The 15,463-nt window shown below is 50.2% G+C and overlaps 1 protein-coding gene across 2 annotated transcripts in view; it reads right to left on the bottom strand.

Annotated features, from left to right (window-relative positions):
• vps13c (vacuolar protein sorting 13 homolog C) overlaps positions 1-15,463 on the bottom strand; it is a 55,002-nt gene that overhangs the window by 4,546 nt on the left and 34,993 nt on the right. For both annotated transcript variants that reach the window (XM_048969354.1, XM_048969355.1), the window contains exons 50-78: positions 14,710-14,933; positions 14,512-14,604; positions 13,472-13,837; positions 13,179-13,268; positions 12,931-13,086; positions 12,153-12,417; positions 11,737-11,897; positions 11,378-11,499; positions 10,776-11,073; positions 9,948-10,337; positions 8,834-8,938; positions 8,582-8,746; positions 8,368-8,493; positions 7,428-7,561; positions 6,985-7,111; positions 6,619-6,854; positions 6,385-6,529; positions 6,034-6,174; positions 5,578-5,659; positions 5,415-5,484; positions 4,758-4,869; positions 4,260-4,373; positions 4,004-4,137; positions 3,848-3,929; positions 3,625-3,738; positions 3,387-3,462; positions 3,145-3,308; positions 1,797-1,842; positions 1,391-1,514 (exon numbers count right to left, since the gene is read on the bottom strand). In XM_048969354.1, coding sequence (XP_048825311.1) covers positions 1,391-1,514; positions 1,797-1,842; positions 3,145-3,308; positions 3,387-3,462; positions 3,625-3,738; positions 3,848-3,929; positions 4,004-4,137; positions 4,260-4,373; positions 4,758-4,869; positions 5,415-5,484; positions 5,578-5,659; positions 6,034-6,174; positions 6,385-6,529; positions 6,619-6,854; positions 6,985-7,111; positions 7,428-7,561; positions 8,368-8,493; positions 8,582-8,746; positions 8,834-8,938; positions 9,948-10,337; positions 10,776-11,073; positions 11,378-11,499; positions 11,737-11,897; positions 12,153-12,417; positions 12,931-13,086; positions 13,179-13,268; positions 13,472-13,837; positions 14,512-14,604; positions 14,710-14,933 — 4,462 coding nt within the window. The remainder of the gene's footprint in view (positions 1-1,390; positions 1,515-1,796; positions 1,843-3,144; positions 3,309-3,386; positions 3,463-3,624; positions 3,739-3,847; positions 3,930-4,003; positions 4,138-4,259; positions 4,374-4,757; positions 4,870-5,414; positions 5,485-5,577; positions 5,660-6,033; positions 6,175-6,384; positions 6,530-6,618; positions 6,855-6,984; positions 7,112-7,427; positions 7,562-8,367; positions 8,494-8,581; positions 8,747-8,833; positions 8,939-9,947; positions 10,338-10,775; positions 11,074-11,377; positions 11,500-11,736; positions 11,898-12,152; positions 12,418-12,930; positions 13,087-13,178; positions 13,269-13,471; positions 13,838-14,511; positions 14,605-14,709; positions 14,934-15,463) is intronic.

Here is a 15,463-nt window from a genome sequence, read left to right as displayed (position 1 = left end):
CACACATTTGAGAAAGCAGGGTTATATCCTGGAGCAACTGAGGGGGCTTTTGCTCAGGGGCCCAATGGTAACATCAATGCTGACCCTTGGATTAACACTGTGACCTTCTGATCGCAGGCACCCTAACCCCCCGAGCCACACAGTGCCTCCCCCCACCCCACCCCAAAGTAAAGTCCAGTGGGGGTTCAGGACCTGCACGTGCGTGCAAGAGGATTCAGGAGGTTTCTCAGTCTCACCTTTGGTTATCTCTATTGAGAGAGCATGAAATAATAAGTTGATTTGGTTATTAATAAACGCAGCTTTTTGGTTTATGAACAAATGGTGCCGGACGGCAGATGGAGGATTGGGTGGGTGATTACCAGGGTTTTGGTGGGGGGGGTTACCAGCATCAGCATGTTTAATGGGGGGAGGGCAGGGAGAGCTCAAAGGCAGAAGCATGGGGGGGGGGGGGTTGGCTGCAGTGTCTGACCTAAGGGTCTCGTTCGTACGAGTTCAACAGTCCAGCTGAACTCGCGTTAAACCAGGCTGGGTGGATGGAAGCTTCTGGTAGCTTCAATGGAGCCACAACGCGCCCCTCTACTACCCTGCAGAGGGCATCTTCACAAAGGTGGGACGCTGACCCGGCGCCATGGCGGAGGAGGAGTCTGCTCACCGGACACCATGCAGCCGGCCACGGCGGTGGGGGGGGCTCTGTCAGTGTGTGTGTGCCTTCACGGGGGGGGGGTGGGTTCATACAGCTCCTTTAATTTGCACAGCATATAAAGGATGATTTTTTTTGGAAGCTCCTGCATATTTAATCATGCCGATGCTCACAAAGCAATCTGCTCCGCCCTCGGGGCCATGCGGTCTCTCTCAAAATGCTCCAGCCGGGAAGAGGAGGTATCAGCCGGTGCCGTAAAAGCCCGGGGGGGGGGGGGGGGGTGAATGGCGCTGACTTTTCAGCCCATGAGCACGTGTTAGAGATGGTGAGGATGTATGGTGCTCTGCACGTGGATTCTCCAACCCCCACGATGCATCTGCACCCCCACGATGCACCTCTTACCTTGTCGCGGGAGATGGAGACGTCCCGCCCAACCGGCATACCAAACGGAGCCCTTTCCTTAATGACCCCAACCGTAACTACAGCAGTCAAGCGCGGGGCGGTTAAGAGTCATGTGGCGCATGGACACGCCCATCCGAGGGGAAAAGAAAACGCCAGAGCTTCACTTCCAGAAAACGATTAAATGACTCAGGGTGATTGAATTAAAGGGGAAAAGACCAGAAGAGGGGGCGTTAAAAAAAAAACACACACAAAAGCTGCACTTAAGATGGAGATTTATCTCGCCGCTTGGAAGTGGGAGGGAGGTCTCTTCCGCAGAAAAGGGGTGGAATTGCGTTGGGGGGCTCATACCTCTGGATGCCCTGGAGAGTGCTGCTGGCCATGTCCACGATGCCCCCTGTTGGTCGGGCCACCACCCCCACCAGACCCTTCCCGATGCCCTTGAAGAAGCCGGCTGCTCCTTCCTTCATGGCTCCTGGGAGGGACCCACATGACACATTTCCTGTTTACACGCAGTGGTGGCATTTGTATGGGAGCCCCCTCCTGGCCACAAAAAGTCACTACACTAAGAACAGGGGGCCCATAAAGTGACTTAAAGTGGGCCCCAGATACAACAAACTTGCCCCCCCACTCCTGCCTTTGCCACAACAACTGGAAGCTTCTAAATATAGTGAGGTCACACCAGGACATGTAGTTCAAACATCTACAGGGAAGGAGTTACAACAGAGAGGGTGAGTGTGAGGGTGGGCGATCGTACCCTCGACAGGTTTGGTCACGATGCCGGTCACTCCCCCGACGACACCCTGCGGAGACAGGACAGTCAAATATCCATCAGGACGGCAGACTGCCACACCACTGCATACCACACCGGGAATTCACTGTGCTGCCGTGACTAGCAGCCCGCGGTAACACGAGCAGTACATTCCGGCAGTCTTACGCAGAAAAGAGGAGAAGCGTCTTCTCTACACGTGAAATGACAAGGAGCAGGGTGTATTCACCAACGCTAAAGACAGGGAAATCGCTCACCCACGAATCCACCATTTTACAAGAATATTTCTCCCAAAACCAGCTTTTAATTTGTCTCCTGATGGAAAAATATTAAAAGACGACTACACATCTTCCCCTGGCTCACACTCATCGTGACCTCGGCGACGAACTCCCAGCGCACCCTCTCAAACATAATTAATACGGCTATGTGTTGCTTTTACCTTTCCGCGTCATGAATCACGTGCGATCATATTGCACTGAACTCTGCATGGCTGAAGATAAAATATCCACCAAATATGGAATGCATCAATTAAAGGCCCAACTGGCCCCGCCATCAACACTATCTGCATAATATAAAGCATTAGGGCTGCCTATTTGATCTATAATGAATGTAACTCGTAACTGCATCGCTTTATAGTAATTACTACACCAGTGACATGGTAATTCGAGCCTTGCAGCTAAAAAAATATTAATAAATGATCCAGGTGCTTTTAAACAGCAGCAATAAAATTCATTCATTCAGTAATGAGGCTGGAACAGGCAGCTATAACCCTTAAGTCAGAATTAAAGGAAACTGCACTTGTTTTTAGATGTGACCACAGAACCACATGACTTTGTAATTTACCTGCGAGGGATTCTGCCCGATTCATTAAAAATCACGCTATTTGCGAGCCCTTATCTGTATGCTGCTTGCGAAGTGCCGGTCTCCTGCGGTCTGTTTCATGTGCTTTGCATAGCGTCTGGCTTTTCCAGGCTGCCTTTTAAGGCACATTTTAAGGAACCGGGGCTAATGAACTGCAATGATTCGCGTGCGGCTCATGTCAACATGAGTGCCTCCCCCCCCCCCCCCGCCCCGCCGCGACGGCTCCCCCGCCCCGCTCGAAACCGCACTCAGCGGCAAAGCACGCGATTCATATTCATGTGATCCGTGCCGGAAGCCATTTCAATCTCCTAAAAATAGCAGCGGGATCCAAAGGTCTCTCCTGCCCCTGTAAGAGGTGTGCCCTGTGCGCCGCCGATAAACACACACACATCGGAGGTGTGCTACACCCCCACCGGAGGTGTGCTACACCCCCTCTGAGGTACACAGTGATCAGTGGCCCCCCAGTGGTCAGTACCTTCAGGAGGCCCTTCCCACCCTTGGCCAGGCTTTCTCCAAAGTCTTTGGGCGGTCTGTTCATCTCCTCCCTGCGCTTCTGCTGATATTCCTTATCCATTGTGATGGCCGCCAGACCTTTTCCCACAGAGCCTGTGATGCGGGACACCATGCCTGCTGCGCCCCCTACAGGGAGACGGGAGAACAGCTGGAGTGCCAGGGCACCTTGGGATCATAGGTCTCTGGGAAGTAGCCTGGCCTTACCCACGGTGTGACCGAGCAGGCTGCGGACGCCAATCACAAAGCCCTCCGCAAACTCCTCTGGGCCTTGGACAGCCCCCTGCAATGACAAACACACACTCTAGCCATCTTGATCTTCATGGGGACTCTCCATTCATTTCTATGGACAAAACTCTAATCCCAACACTGACCCCTATCCAGCCCTAACATTAATGAGAAATAACCAAACAAAATACAAGCATTTTAAGCATTTTTAGTTCACCTGGAAGGGCTCATAGAAAAAAGCTTCGACTCCCTCTGACAGACCCCGGATCAGTCCAAACGGATTGCCCAGCACATCGAGGCCCAATACCAGGACGTACATCTGCTTCAGGAACTACGGGGGGAGAGACACGCTCAAGTCTCGACCAAGTCAGAGTCCCGTTAGATTACACTGCTGCTGTAGCTTAGAGAGTCCTGCCATGGTTTAGCATGGAGTCACCCACCTGCTCGGTATAGTGGCGAATCACAGCCCACATGAGTTTATCCCGCCTGTAGAACTCATACCTCACCTCAAAGAAGGCTAATCTGTAGCAAACAGAAGGTGTAAACGTCAAGACAAACACCCCACCAACAGTCCCAGAGCGTGTCAGGCGACTCACTTGAAGATGAGGTCATCGACGTCAGTGAGCGTTGCTCCGATGCTCTTCAGGAGCAGATTGAGCGACTGGATGGGCAGCGTGTCCTGTTGGTTGGAGTCGTCCCCGCTGGGGCCCAGAGACAGGCTGAGGTGCAGCTGGCAGGGCGCAGAGCACACTCAGCATCCGTCACCGTCACCGTCGACCCGCGGGGGGGCCGGGCCTCCGACTGGCCGCAACATTCCAGAACGGAAAGACGTCGGCAAGGCCAATCGCTCACCTTGATGGGCGAGATGTGGAAGTGCTCGAAGAAGCTGAGGCCCGACGTGTCCGTCATCGACGCCTCCATGAGCTCCGCCCGCAGGCTCTCCAGGTCCCGCTCGATGAGCTTGGTCTGTAAAGCGTGCACAGGCCACGGGGCCATCAATCACCGGGCCGGCAGCCAGCCGGCAGCCACGGCTAGGCGGCTGAACCGCTAACGTTCATTAATGATCGCGGGGACCGTGGCTGTCCGGGCAGCTTGAGGAAAATCACCAAATACACACACGCGTGTTCAGAGACCAGCTGAACACACAAAACGACTCTCAGATCAACACTAGAGAGTCGCACTGCTGTACATTAAGGTCATAAACTATTCAGTGTTTCCGATTAAATCGTGAGCGTTTTATCCATAACAGTACTCGATTACAATTTAGCAAAATCAGTGTCACCGCTACCAAAAAGGGGGCAGCATTTCACACACAGCCGGCTGGATTTTTTACAGCGTTATGCCAGTCACCTTCTGCTTCTCTGCCCGTGGGTCCGTGGCCGCGGTAAACAAGGAAATGATGGCCCCAAGGAAGCCCTGGTCAATCTTCACTGCCATCTCTTGAACCAGGGCCATGAAATATCTGGGGAGAAGCGGGATGCTAGCTAATGCTGACCCTTACTTTCACACTCTAGCATGCAGCTCAGAAAGACGCTGAGGTTGACATCGACATCCATGCACCTACACAGCACAGATTCCCCAGCATACGGAAGGTACGCCCCGCATCCAAATCACAGGACGAAAGGGATACAGCCAGGGACGGATTACGGACCGGGCCAGCAGGGCCACTGCCCAGGGGCCCTTGGGGTGCAGGGGGCCCGTGGGGCCCCTAGCCCAAAACAATTTGCAACGCTTATCAGCAATGTATTTTCGTTTGTCTATTTTAGAGGGCCTACATTCTTTGATCGTCTGCCTACATGGGCCCCTGACCCTACAGGGAGGGCGTTTGGCTGCCAAGGGCCCTTGAATTGTGGTGGTTGTGGTGCTGGTGGTGCTGGTGGTGGTGGTGGTGGTGGTGGGACGACCCTCGCCAACGTTTTGCCCAGGGGCCCACACAACCCATAATCCGTCCCTGGATACAGCAAAAACACTTCACCGCTTTTCAAGGAAAGTAAGCGGCAGACATACTTGAACTGCATAACTTGGCTGTGCTCATTAAACCTGGTGATGATGCTGATGTCTATGAAAGGCTTTGGCTCTGCAAGACAAGGAGGGACATTTCAGCCTCTGGCAGCGTGAAAACACGGTGATAAATGGGGCCCTTGCTGGACTGGGACCGTCGGCTACATACCAGAGTCTAAGGCGATGGACTTGGGTGGGGGGACGGGGTGGAACATGATGGGGAATACTGCACCCGTGAGCTGGTTGTCCACCTGGTTCAGGAAGAAATAAAATTTGATGGCGTGCGCTGTGAGCGGTTCTAAAAGCATATTCCATCGTGCTCTTCATTTTTCCCCCACATATTGAGGTGAGAGTGACACTTGGGGTCTGAGTGCAGGGTTAGTCATATACCTAGAACCCTGCAGCATTTTTCAGAAGGTTAAGGGCCTTACTCAAGGGTCCAACAGAGATGTGGCTACCATGGAAGGTCACGGGATTAAAACCAGTCACCTTCCAATCACAGGCACAGAGGCCGAATATGCGGAGCCACACACTGCCCCCTGCTGCACATCTTTAATTCTGGCAATGAGCGCAAGCTGCAGTGGAGGTCCGAGAAGCAGCTGGAGAACATGGGGGAAGGCGTTACCTGGAGCCAGTGCAGCTGGGCCCGGAGACTCCGCTGGTGACGGGACTGCTTCAACTCCACCTGGATCCCAGACAGGAAGTTCCTCCTGATCATGCAAGCGAAGGGCTGCCGCATGGCCATAGGCACCTTGCTGAAGTTCACCTGCAAGCGAGTGATGCGTTTACTCACTGGAATAGGGTGTTCTGTGTTTGTCGCCAGCTCAACTATCATGGAGAACCACCAGCTTTCATAATATATTTATTTGCACTTTAGCTGTGTGAGGACATGAGACCATTCTAAACACTTAGAGGAACCCCAGGGATTGAGCCACCTCCAGATGGAAGCTCTCAGCAGAACGCGAGAAGGTCTCACCTCAATGTTGGTTTCCAGCTTAACCCAGCCGGGCTCACTCTTCTCAGATAGGTAGGTCTCGTATGCCTTCTCAAGGAGGTTGATGTTCTTTTGGTTAAATGGCTTCCAGCGATTCTTTGGTTTCATCTCCCACACGACACCGGAGCTGAGCGGAATCAACGCAAAGCGTGTAGCATGTCAGCGTCAGAGCTAAACACACCGCACGCATGTATCGGAGCGTGTTTAGCATGTTACCTGGTGATGCCCACATAGGCAACTTCCTGCCGACTATCGTTGTTGATGAGCGACAACCCCAGGGTCTGCAGGGAAATGGTGACCTCCTGCTGGAACTGCTCCATGTCCTCGGCCTGCCGAGCCTTGGTGACCAGGGCCACGTCCTCCGTGAAGAGCAGCACCCGCTGCCGGCCGTCCAAGAAGGAGACCCAGTGTATCTGAGTAACGTCATCATAGGCGAACTGGCCACACTCATCCTGCAGGGGGTGGGACAGTGTCAAACTGACCATCAGACAGCTCATGCGGGCTTCAGCAGCGACAGCCGAGCCGCCCAGAGGCTGATCACACTCAAGAGCGCCACCTGGCGGGCACCGGGCAGACTCCCACCTTGACCAGGTCAAGCTCCCCCTTCTGCTCCCGGTAGCCCCAGCTGAGCCTCCTGACCCCGGCGGGGTCGTCCCAGGCAAAACGCCGGACCTCTCCTGGTTTTAGCTCCCGAACCCCTGAGGACCCGCTGTGAAATGACCACAAGAAGGAGAAAGAGAATGAAGGTGAGAAAAAACACGCTTTCATTGCCACAGGTGATTACGGAAATGGAAAAGTGACCGGGTTCAGGCACACAGGAATATTAAAAAATGACTATAGAGAGAAACTGAAGAAATGTAATCCTCCAAATTCAACGCTGTTCATCATAAAGACTGAGATATGAAACCCCTCACTTCTTCGAAATATGCCGCATCGATCAAACCTAATAAAGCCCATCATCGCGACCCGCCCACTCCGCACCGCCAATCCTCTGCTTCGCTTTCACGCGGCTGACTCCCGCTCACCTCTGCCAGAAGCTGACCGTGACCCAGGACGTGTGGTTTACAAGTAGGGCGGGGGCCGCACCCTCGTAGTAGTCAGTGAAGCTGACGATAGTGGAGTGGTCTGAGATGTTCACGTCTACGATGACGCCCCCATACTGAAAGGCAGTAGGACACAGGGAAATAACGATTTACAGGTGTCAGTGTTTAAGAGTATAACCCACTGTCCATCCATCACACCAAACTTGGATTCTTAGCATACATTATATTAATAAGAAGTATTACTATATACCTATCTATGCAGTTATACAATTCACTTAAAGTTGTTATCTAAACGCAATAGATACCTTCGTAATGCATTATAATGGTTCATATAAGACTTTAAAAACATTAAAACATCTTCTTTTGATAGTAATAAGGCATTACAGTGTTCAATATAATACTTCACAAGCTCCAATGAAGCTCTTGTCTATAATGCATTATAGATATCTTCATAATGCATTATAATGGTTACAGTAGGAATTAAGGATTCTTTGTACTGCATTATGAAGGTATCTATAATGATAGATGAGTTTCATGAAGCATTCATAATGCTTAATAAATAGCCATTATAATGGGTTATACCTATTTGCAAAAATCTATAGCCATAAGCCTGATATTGAGCTTTTTCAGTGTATTAAGCGTTATGAATACATCCATAAATGATTATAGACATGGTATTCATAGAAAGTGTTACCGTAAATGTTTTATGGGTTTATTGTCCAAAATGTCTTGCATGACAAACACAGACTAAAACTCTCTGCTCCATCACTGTACTCTTACGTCACACACCTTCCATGTCTCCACCTCACCTACACTGCACCACACACCTGCCTGTCATTTGTTCATATGTGTATGGGAAGGGGGGCTGTTGGGCTGGGGAGTTATTTTTGTGACGCTGCTGGATGTGGTGACAGTGACCCACCGTGTCCATGCTTAGCAGGGTGCCGCTGTCCTGCTTGTTGAAGAAGAAGGACTTGGAGGAAGACTCGGAGCCCACGACCCGGACGCAGAGCTTCCCGGTGGAAGACTCGGACCAGAGAGGAAGACACTACAGCAGGGGGAGGGGAGGACGGATATTCAGAGACAAGGCTGCTCTGTGTGGGGGGACGCTGGGGCTTTAATCCCACCCACTCTACCTCTTCAGAGCCCACATAGTGCCAGCGCTCGTTCACGGTGGTCGGGTCACTCGGAACTTCGCCCACCTCCAGCTCGTAGGAGGACCTGTTTACCAACGTGTAGAAGGGGCTCATGGTGACGATGCGGCTCAGGTTGAAGCTGCTCATCTGGATGCTGACCCCCACCTGTAAGAGGACGTTATGTTATCAATGAAGACGAAAGCCGATGGTCGCAACACAAGGCGAATCAATCTAAGATCCAGAATGCCTTACCAGGTAATCCATATTACTGGCAGGACACTTCACACATCCATAACTTCCCACTGTGTCCAAGGAAAAGCCTTCAGACCAGCTGCTGGTGGAGACGCATAGCTGCAGCTGAAAATGCCAGTGAATGACAACGGCATCAGTGTCATGGATGGGCAGTGATGGAGTAACGATAGTAGGGTTGGGCGATATCATACAGATATTATATCGTACATGTGCAATAATCACCAGGGCTTCAGATGACGCCGTATCCTTATGTTTAATAAACATGTCGGACATTAAACTGCAAAAAGTACTGCCACACCACTGATGTCTTTAACTGGTTTATCCACATGGTCTCCTCTTTTAAAAGACGTTGTGGCTGCTGAGCTGTTCCTTTCTTCACCACCACTTCAGTGCATATCATGTGAAGTATACCAAACCATAGTATACCAAACCATAGTATACCAGAACAGTATTATGCAGTGTGCCCCGCTAGCGAAAGATACGCAAGTTTATACAGATTACTAACTTTTGGATGTCACAAAATGCATTTCATTAATATTTTAGCCATACTACTAATCTGCTTAACAAATTGTGGGTGTAAATAAACGTCTGTATAGTACCGACAAGCTGGCATCCGTCCAAATACTTCACCTGTCATCTGAAACCTTGGTGATAATTGCGCATCTGTGATATGATATCTGAAGCGTATTTTTTTTGGGTTGTTTGTGGGAGGTGATTGGTGTGAGCTGAGGGGCGGCCCTATAGTTCCCAGAAGGCTGTATTAGGTCACTGGCCTTAATTTAGGGGGGGCAGGATAGAGTAAGGCTGGAGATGCTGGTGTGGAGGTGGGGGTCTAGGCACTGTAGCCCACATCCCTGTAATTGTTAAAGGTGTATTTCCTCCAGTTGTATCTGATAGACTTTATGCCTGGATTTTGTTTTCTCTGTCTTGTACATTTATTTCAATTGTTTTCTATGCGAAAGGAAGAAATAAATATTACAGTTTGCACTACCTCTGATCTCCTCCTCTGCCTCTATCCACTGCCCATCTTTCCGATTAGCGTTAGCAGAACAGCATTAGCATTAGCCTCTGAGTGCCCATAAAGAGCTTGGAGGAGGGGGGGGGCAGCTAATACCTTGTTCTTGCTGAAGAGGTTCTTCTTTTTGAAGGAGAAGAGGATGACATCGCGGAAATCAGCGGGGTGCTTGACATGCACGTCCTCGGCCCGGTACTGCAGCACCCGCGAGGTCTTGTTGATTATCCAGTACGGACTGAAGACGGAGAGCACAAGGCGGCCGCTGACGCGTGACACGTGCACGCTCACATCCACCGTGAGCTTCTCGGCGGAGTCACACGAGAAGCACACGGGGAAGAACTCTGCCATGGCCTGGTGTATCTTCACGTGGCTGTTCCAATTGCGGCCCTGGTACCGCATGAGCACCAGCTCCATGATCTCGCCACCAATGCGGGCGTTCAGCACGTCGGCTGCGCTGCCCTCGTGCAGCTCGTAGGTCTCTGCTGACCCCTAGAGGCCCGACACAAACACGCTGTAAGCGCGAGCAAGGCGGTGCGAGCTATTTTCAAGTAGAAGGTGTTTTGTTAAGTTCATTTAAAGCAGCAGTCTCGGACTTAAATAACCTGGAGGCCACTGGCTCGGAGATCTTTACCCAAGGGGGGCTGCTCAAGCTTTTTTTGAGCAGAAAGAGAAACGGAAGGGTGGATTTTGGAGGGGGGGGGGGGGTGGGGTGCAATAGGGGAATGTTGTTACATCATTTTTCATTCTCTGTAGAAAATGAAAGCGAAATCGATCTGTGGACCAAATTTAATTAAGTAAATTAAAAATATGTCGCAGGCTGTACGAACTTGTCTCTGGCCTCAAGGCTGGTACTTTGAGATCTCTGCTTTAAAGGGTGAAAAAACTGTGATGGCATAAAGGGCAGAGGAGAGAGGGTACGGCCGTCACCTCCAGCAGGAAGCGGATGGAATACGGCAGCAAGTTGCGCAGCGTGACGGAGGGATGCAAGTGGATGATGTAGGCGGGGTCCCAGTCATCCCCACCCTGACAGGAGATGAAGCACAGGTCGTCGGGCATGGCCAGCGTGTTGACCACCAGTGGCAGGAAGGGGCTCTCACTGGCCGGGCACTGCAGCACTGACTGCACCTCCGAACTACAGTGCACCTGCTCCTTCCAGGAGATGCAGGTGGACGACTCACGGTACTGACCCTCCAGGGGCCCCGTGGGTATCAGGAAAAGCTGACACCTGCGGCGACACCAAGCACGACCCCGTGAGAGTCGAACAGCAAGCAGAGGTGCCGTCCACCATCACTCAAACCACGCATCTGCGTGAGCCCCCCTGCTGGCTGCAAACAATCACCGCACTAAATATTAAATACACACATTCCTTATGCAGGAGATGCTGAAGTAGCATGGTATGCTAACAAGCTAGCTATGATCTTCTGAATCAACTCTATTCATTTAGCCTCATGAGCGGGCACAGTAAACGCCTCAGGGTCACAAGAGAAACCAGCCACATGGCACTGCAGACAGGTGACAATTCGGGGTACCGGTATGAGTCGAGAGCGACGTGGAGCTCCTTCTCGGGCTCAGCGATACCGATGTGAGTCAGGCCTTGCAACACCGGGCAGTATTTCAGGATGGCAAAAGGCACAGAGAAATGGTTCTTAATCTAAAATAAAAACAGAAAGCATACATTATGGGTCTTCCTGCCCGGTCAGGATCGACGCTCCACTGTTTTCTGCCATTCATTCTCTCTCTTCCCCATTTCATGCACCAAGGCAGCAATGCCAAGGCAGGCCACACCGTCCAGTCAGGTGCCTTGGGCCGACCGTGTTGTGAAAGGCGCTATATAAATATGAACCGATTTGACTTCAGCAAGATACCGGAAAGAGCTTGCAGCCCTCACCTGCAGAGGCGAGCGCACTGTTATGACTTTGTTGCCCTCCGTGGCATCTATCTGCACCAGCACAGACACTGCCTCCTGCTGGCTGGGGCTGCGGACGTTGTACAGCCTACGTCCGGGTCTGTCCACGGGGATGTTCGTCACCTCGCTGTAGCCAGTGGGAACTGAAGCGTTCAAAACATTCACACAGACAGAAAAAAACGCACTTAGATATACCAAGCAGGACTGTCAACCAGAATCACCGAGATGCTGAAATGTGACGTGGATATCATGAAGATTTTGCTGGTTAAAGCCAATGTTTACAGTGAATGTTTGCTGTGGCAGGAAGCCAGCGTTTGATTGTCTGGATTCCTTCCCCCCAGTGTGGAAACTTCCGGAAACTAACGGCACGCCTGCAGAAAGGTGTGAGAGGTGCTGACCGAGGCTGAGGTTGAAGAGACAGCTCTCCTGCCGCTGCAGGGCGGACAGCTTGCCACGGCTCGACGGCTCGAAGACGGAATGTTCCAGATCGACGCTCTTGCCCACCCCCACCTCGTGCAGCTTGCCTACGGATGGCAAGCCCACCACGCGCAGGTTGGCGCCGTGCTGCATGAGGAGTGGGATGCCCAGGGCGTTGCGGATGGTAAAGGGGGCCTTCTCTTTCAGAGAGTGGTCAAAGGTGGACGCTGTTCCCTCGGAGAAAGCCTGTGCAACGTCGCCAAGGAAGATCATATGACGTTAAAAATGCAAATCGACGATTGGGAGCAACTGGTGAACGAGGCATCAACCTAATCGGGCCTACACTTTTCTTCATTACAGCGCCACAAGAAAGCAACCATCAGTGCAGTGACCCTGGTCAACAGGGGGCACCTAAATTGCAGGGAGTCCCACAAAAATGTGTGGCTTGATTGGTGGTAAATATCTCTGCTTTCCTACACAACAAAGTTCCTATGACATCCACAGCAGCTCATGTCTGTAGAGGCCCCAGCTGTCTGTTAAGTATCACCAGACAGCAGGACCTGGCAAAATAGGCAGAGACAGGAGACAGGCTCAGTTTTCTGGAAGTCTCTGCAGCATGGTGATAAGAATTTATCAGTCCAAACATCAGCAGCAGCAGGAATGCTAACAGCTTCCATGCCAGTATGTGATGTGGGTACAGGAGTTTCACGCTGCCCTGTTTGAAAATGCTCCCCGTATGACAGGTCGGTCTCGGCGTACCTGTGCCAAGTTGGAGAAGACGTTGAGGCTGCACTTGGACATGGTGATGTTCATGGTGTCCTTCGAGCAAATGCTAATGGCGGTCTGGGGTTCGGAGATTACCATGAAGTCATCTCCAGGAATCGGACTTCTGTCTTGGGATGGATTGTTCTTCATCTGCGTAGAGAGCATGATTCACAACATGAAATTCGCTCTGAAATAAGCCGGCATGTGACGTCATTACTGACAGGGAGCTGAGGAGGCCACACCTCTAATTTCAGGTTCCATCGACGCGTTCCATTCTCCACCCTTTCGATGAGAGGCTCCCACACAGCATGGCTCTCATTGAAGTAATTGACCTGAAGGAGGCGCCAGAGAGCAAACACTCACCAACATTGAATAAATGTCCAATTTCAAGAACCAAGGACGACCAAACTATATTCAGGCCAATCAATCCAATTAAAAATTACATTACATGCATCATAATTAAGTAATCCAGTAATCCAGAGCGGATGGTCCTTCACATCTCAAACACAGACCAGGGTCTATCGGCACTCCTCACCTCCAGGGTCATGTCTGCGCTGATGTTCAGGTAGGAGGACCAGTTCTTAGCTATTCCACACAGGGAGGACTCTGCTAAGAGTAAGGGCATGGTGCGATGGCCCATACCGGACTCCAAGGTCACCTGCACGACCTTGACATCCACCCTAAAGCTCTCGCCGTCGTTCCTACTGGGCTGCTCTCTGAAGTTCTCTGTCATTTCATGAGCAGAATCCACCCCCAGGAACCAGTAGTTGCACTGATGTATGTTCATGACGGACCAGAGGTTGCTGATGTCGACGGCCTTCTGCTCGCCTTGATCTTCCTTGGGTTTGGGGCTCATGGCTGCCATGATAGTCATGACCGTATTGAGGATGACCGGAGAGATCTGAGAAAAGAGACCCAGCATTTTAAGTGGTTCCTTACATTTTCATTAGGGCTGTCAAAGTTAACCTGTTACTGTGTCAGCTTTAGTCTTTAAGTCAGAATGCTTTATTACGTCTTTGATTGTTCATCAGTTTTGAATATTTGTACTCCTCTTTTACAGAGTTAAGGTTTTTAAACAGAATTTAAATTTCTATACTGAATATACAAACTAATATCTTTTTTTGATGGTATTGTAACTTGATTCTATATGGGATTAAAATGTCAAGCTGTGTCAGATTGCAGTGTAAAAAATAATTGTTAACTTTTGAAATGGTTTGAGCATAATTCTTTTTTAATCATGGTTGTAATTTTGATTAATTTATTGTTCTTTATTTCATTAATTTTATCTAAGAATATTTATTGCCTTTCATTATGGTGTGTACAGCACTTTTAAATGTGCTTTATAAATAAACTTACTTGACAGCCCTATGAATAAGCATTGCTTATAATCTTTTCACACTAGGTTATATAAATTAAAGCATTAGAAGTTAAACACAAACACATTATACTGTGGCTTTAAGATGAACACTAATGTGTTGATGCATCGACTTTGATCTCATTTTTATTATTCATTCATTTATTAGCCATCCAAATATGGACATTTTGAGAGAGAGAGACATGTTCAGGTTCTTCTACCTTAACAATGACCTCCTCCACAGTCAAAAAGCCCGTCAGTGGTTTCTCTGTAGACATTGACGTTTCTAGGACCACAGAACACGGACGCAGTACCTGTGAGAGCAGAGGCGACATCGTGTCACATTCTCAGTCATCCACTCACTGAGAGCAAGTTCAAACTCTGCTTTAATATCATCGAGATGAAGATCAGACTCTCACCGTGGTGACGGCCTTGTCCTCCTTGTTCCTGATGAAGGGGCAGGCCAGGACTTTGAGATCCTTCAGGTTGGCCTTCATGGTCTGAGAACCTTCCTCAGACACCAAGTTGAAGTTGCACTGAAAAGAGGCGACCAAGGCTGGGGCGTCGGCCTTCATGAGGTTAGCCACAAACACCACTTCTGGGTCAAGCACCACAGCCTGGATCGTCATCTTTGGCACAGAAGCTGGAAGGTAGGAAGGAAGGAAAGAATCAGTTATGGTAGCATTCTAATCATAGAGTTTTTAAGAATGGTTTCTACAAATAACGATTCAGAATCACTCACTGCAGCAGACTCAAACTCAGACATACGAATAAGAATATGGACGGTTTGTGCTCCATAGAAGACCCTTCGCCTAATTGTGTTTTACCAGACCAGTCACAGGGATCCACCTCAATGCAAAACAGAAGCCCTGGAATCAGGAACATTTCTCACATGTGGATCCCCATTGGTGGAATGAACTGCTGAACCACATCAATTCAGACTCTCTCTCCAATTTCAAGAAATGCCTCAAGACCTATCAGCTCAAGGAATTCATCTACTAGCTGATTATGTTCCCTGAATGCTCTTAATGCTGTACTGTCTGCTGATTTGAATAGCAGTCTTGTTATGTACTTGCTCTGTCTGGTAGATGTTGTATAGCTCCTACTCTAACGCTGCTCACACTTGTACCTGGGCGTTCGCTGGAAGCTCAGCCTAGCTGTATGTCTGCAATG

Source organism: Brienomyrus brachyistius, chromosome 11 (assembly GCF_023856365.1).
Source record: "Brienomyrus brachyistius isolate T26 chromosome 11, BBRACH_0.4, whole genome shotgun sequence".
NCBI classification, from domain to species: Eukaryota; Metazoa; Chordata; class Actinopteri; order Osteoglossiformes; family Mormyridae; genus Brienomyrus; species Brienomyrus brachyistius.
This window is presented reverse-complemented; position numbering and strand designations above follow the sequence as displayed.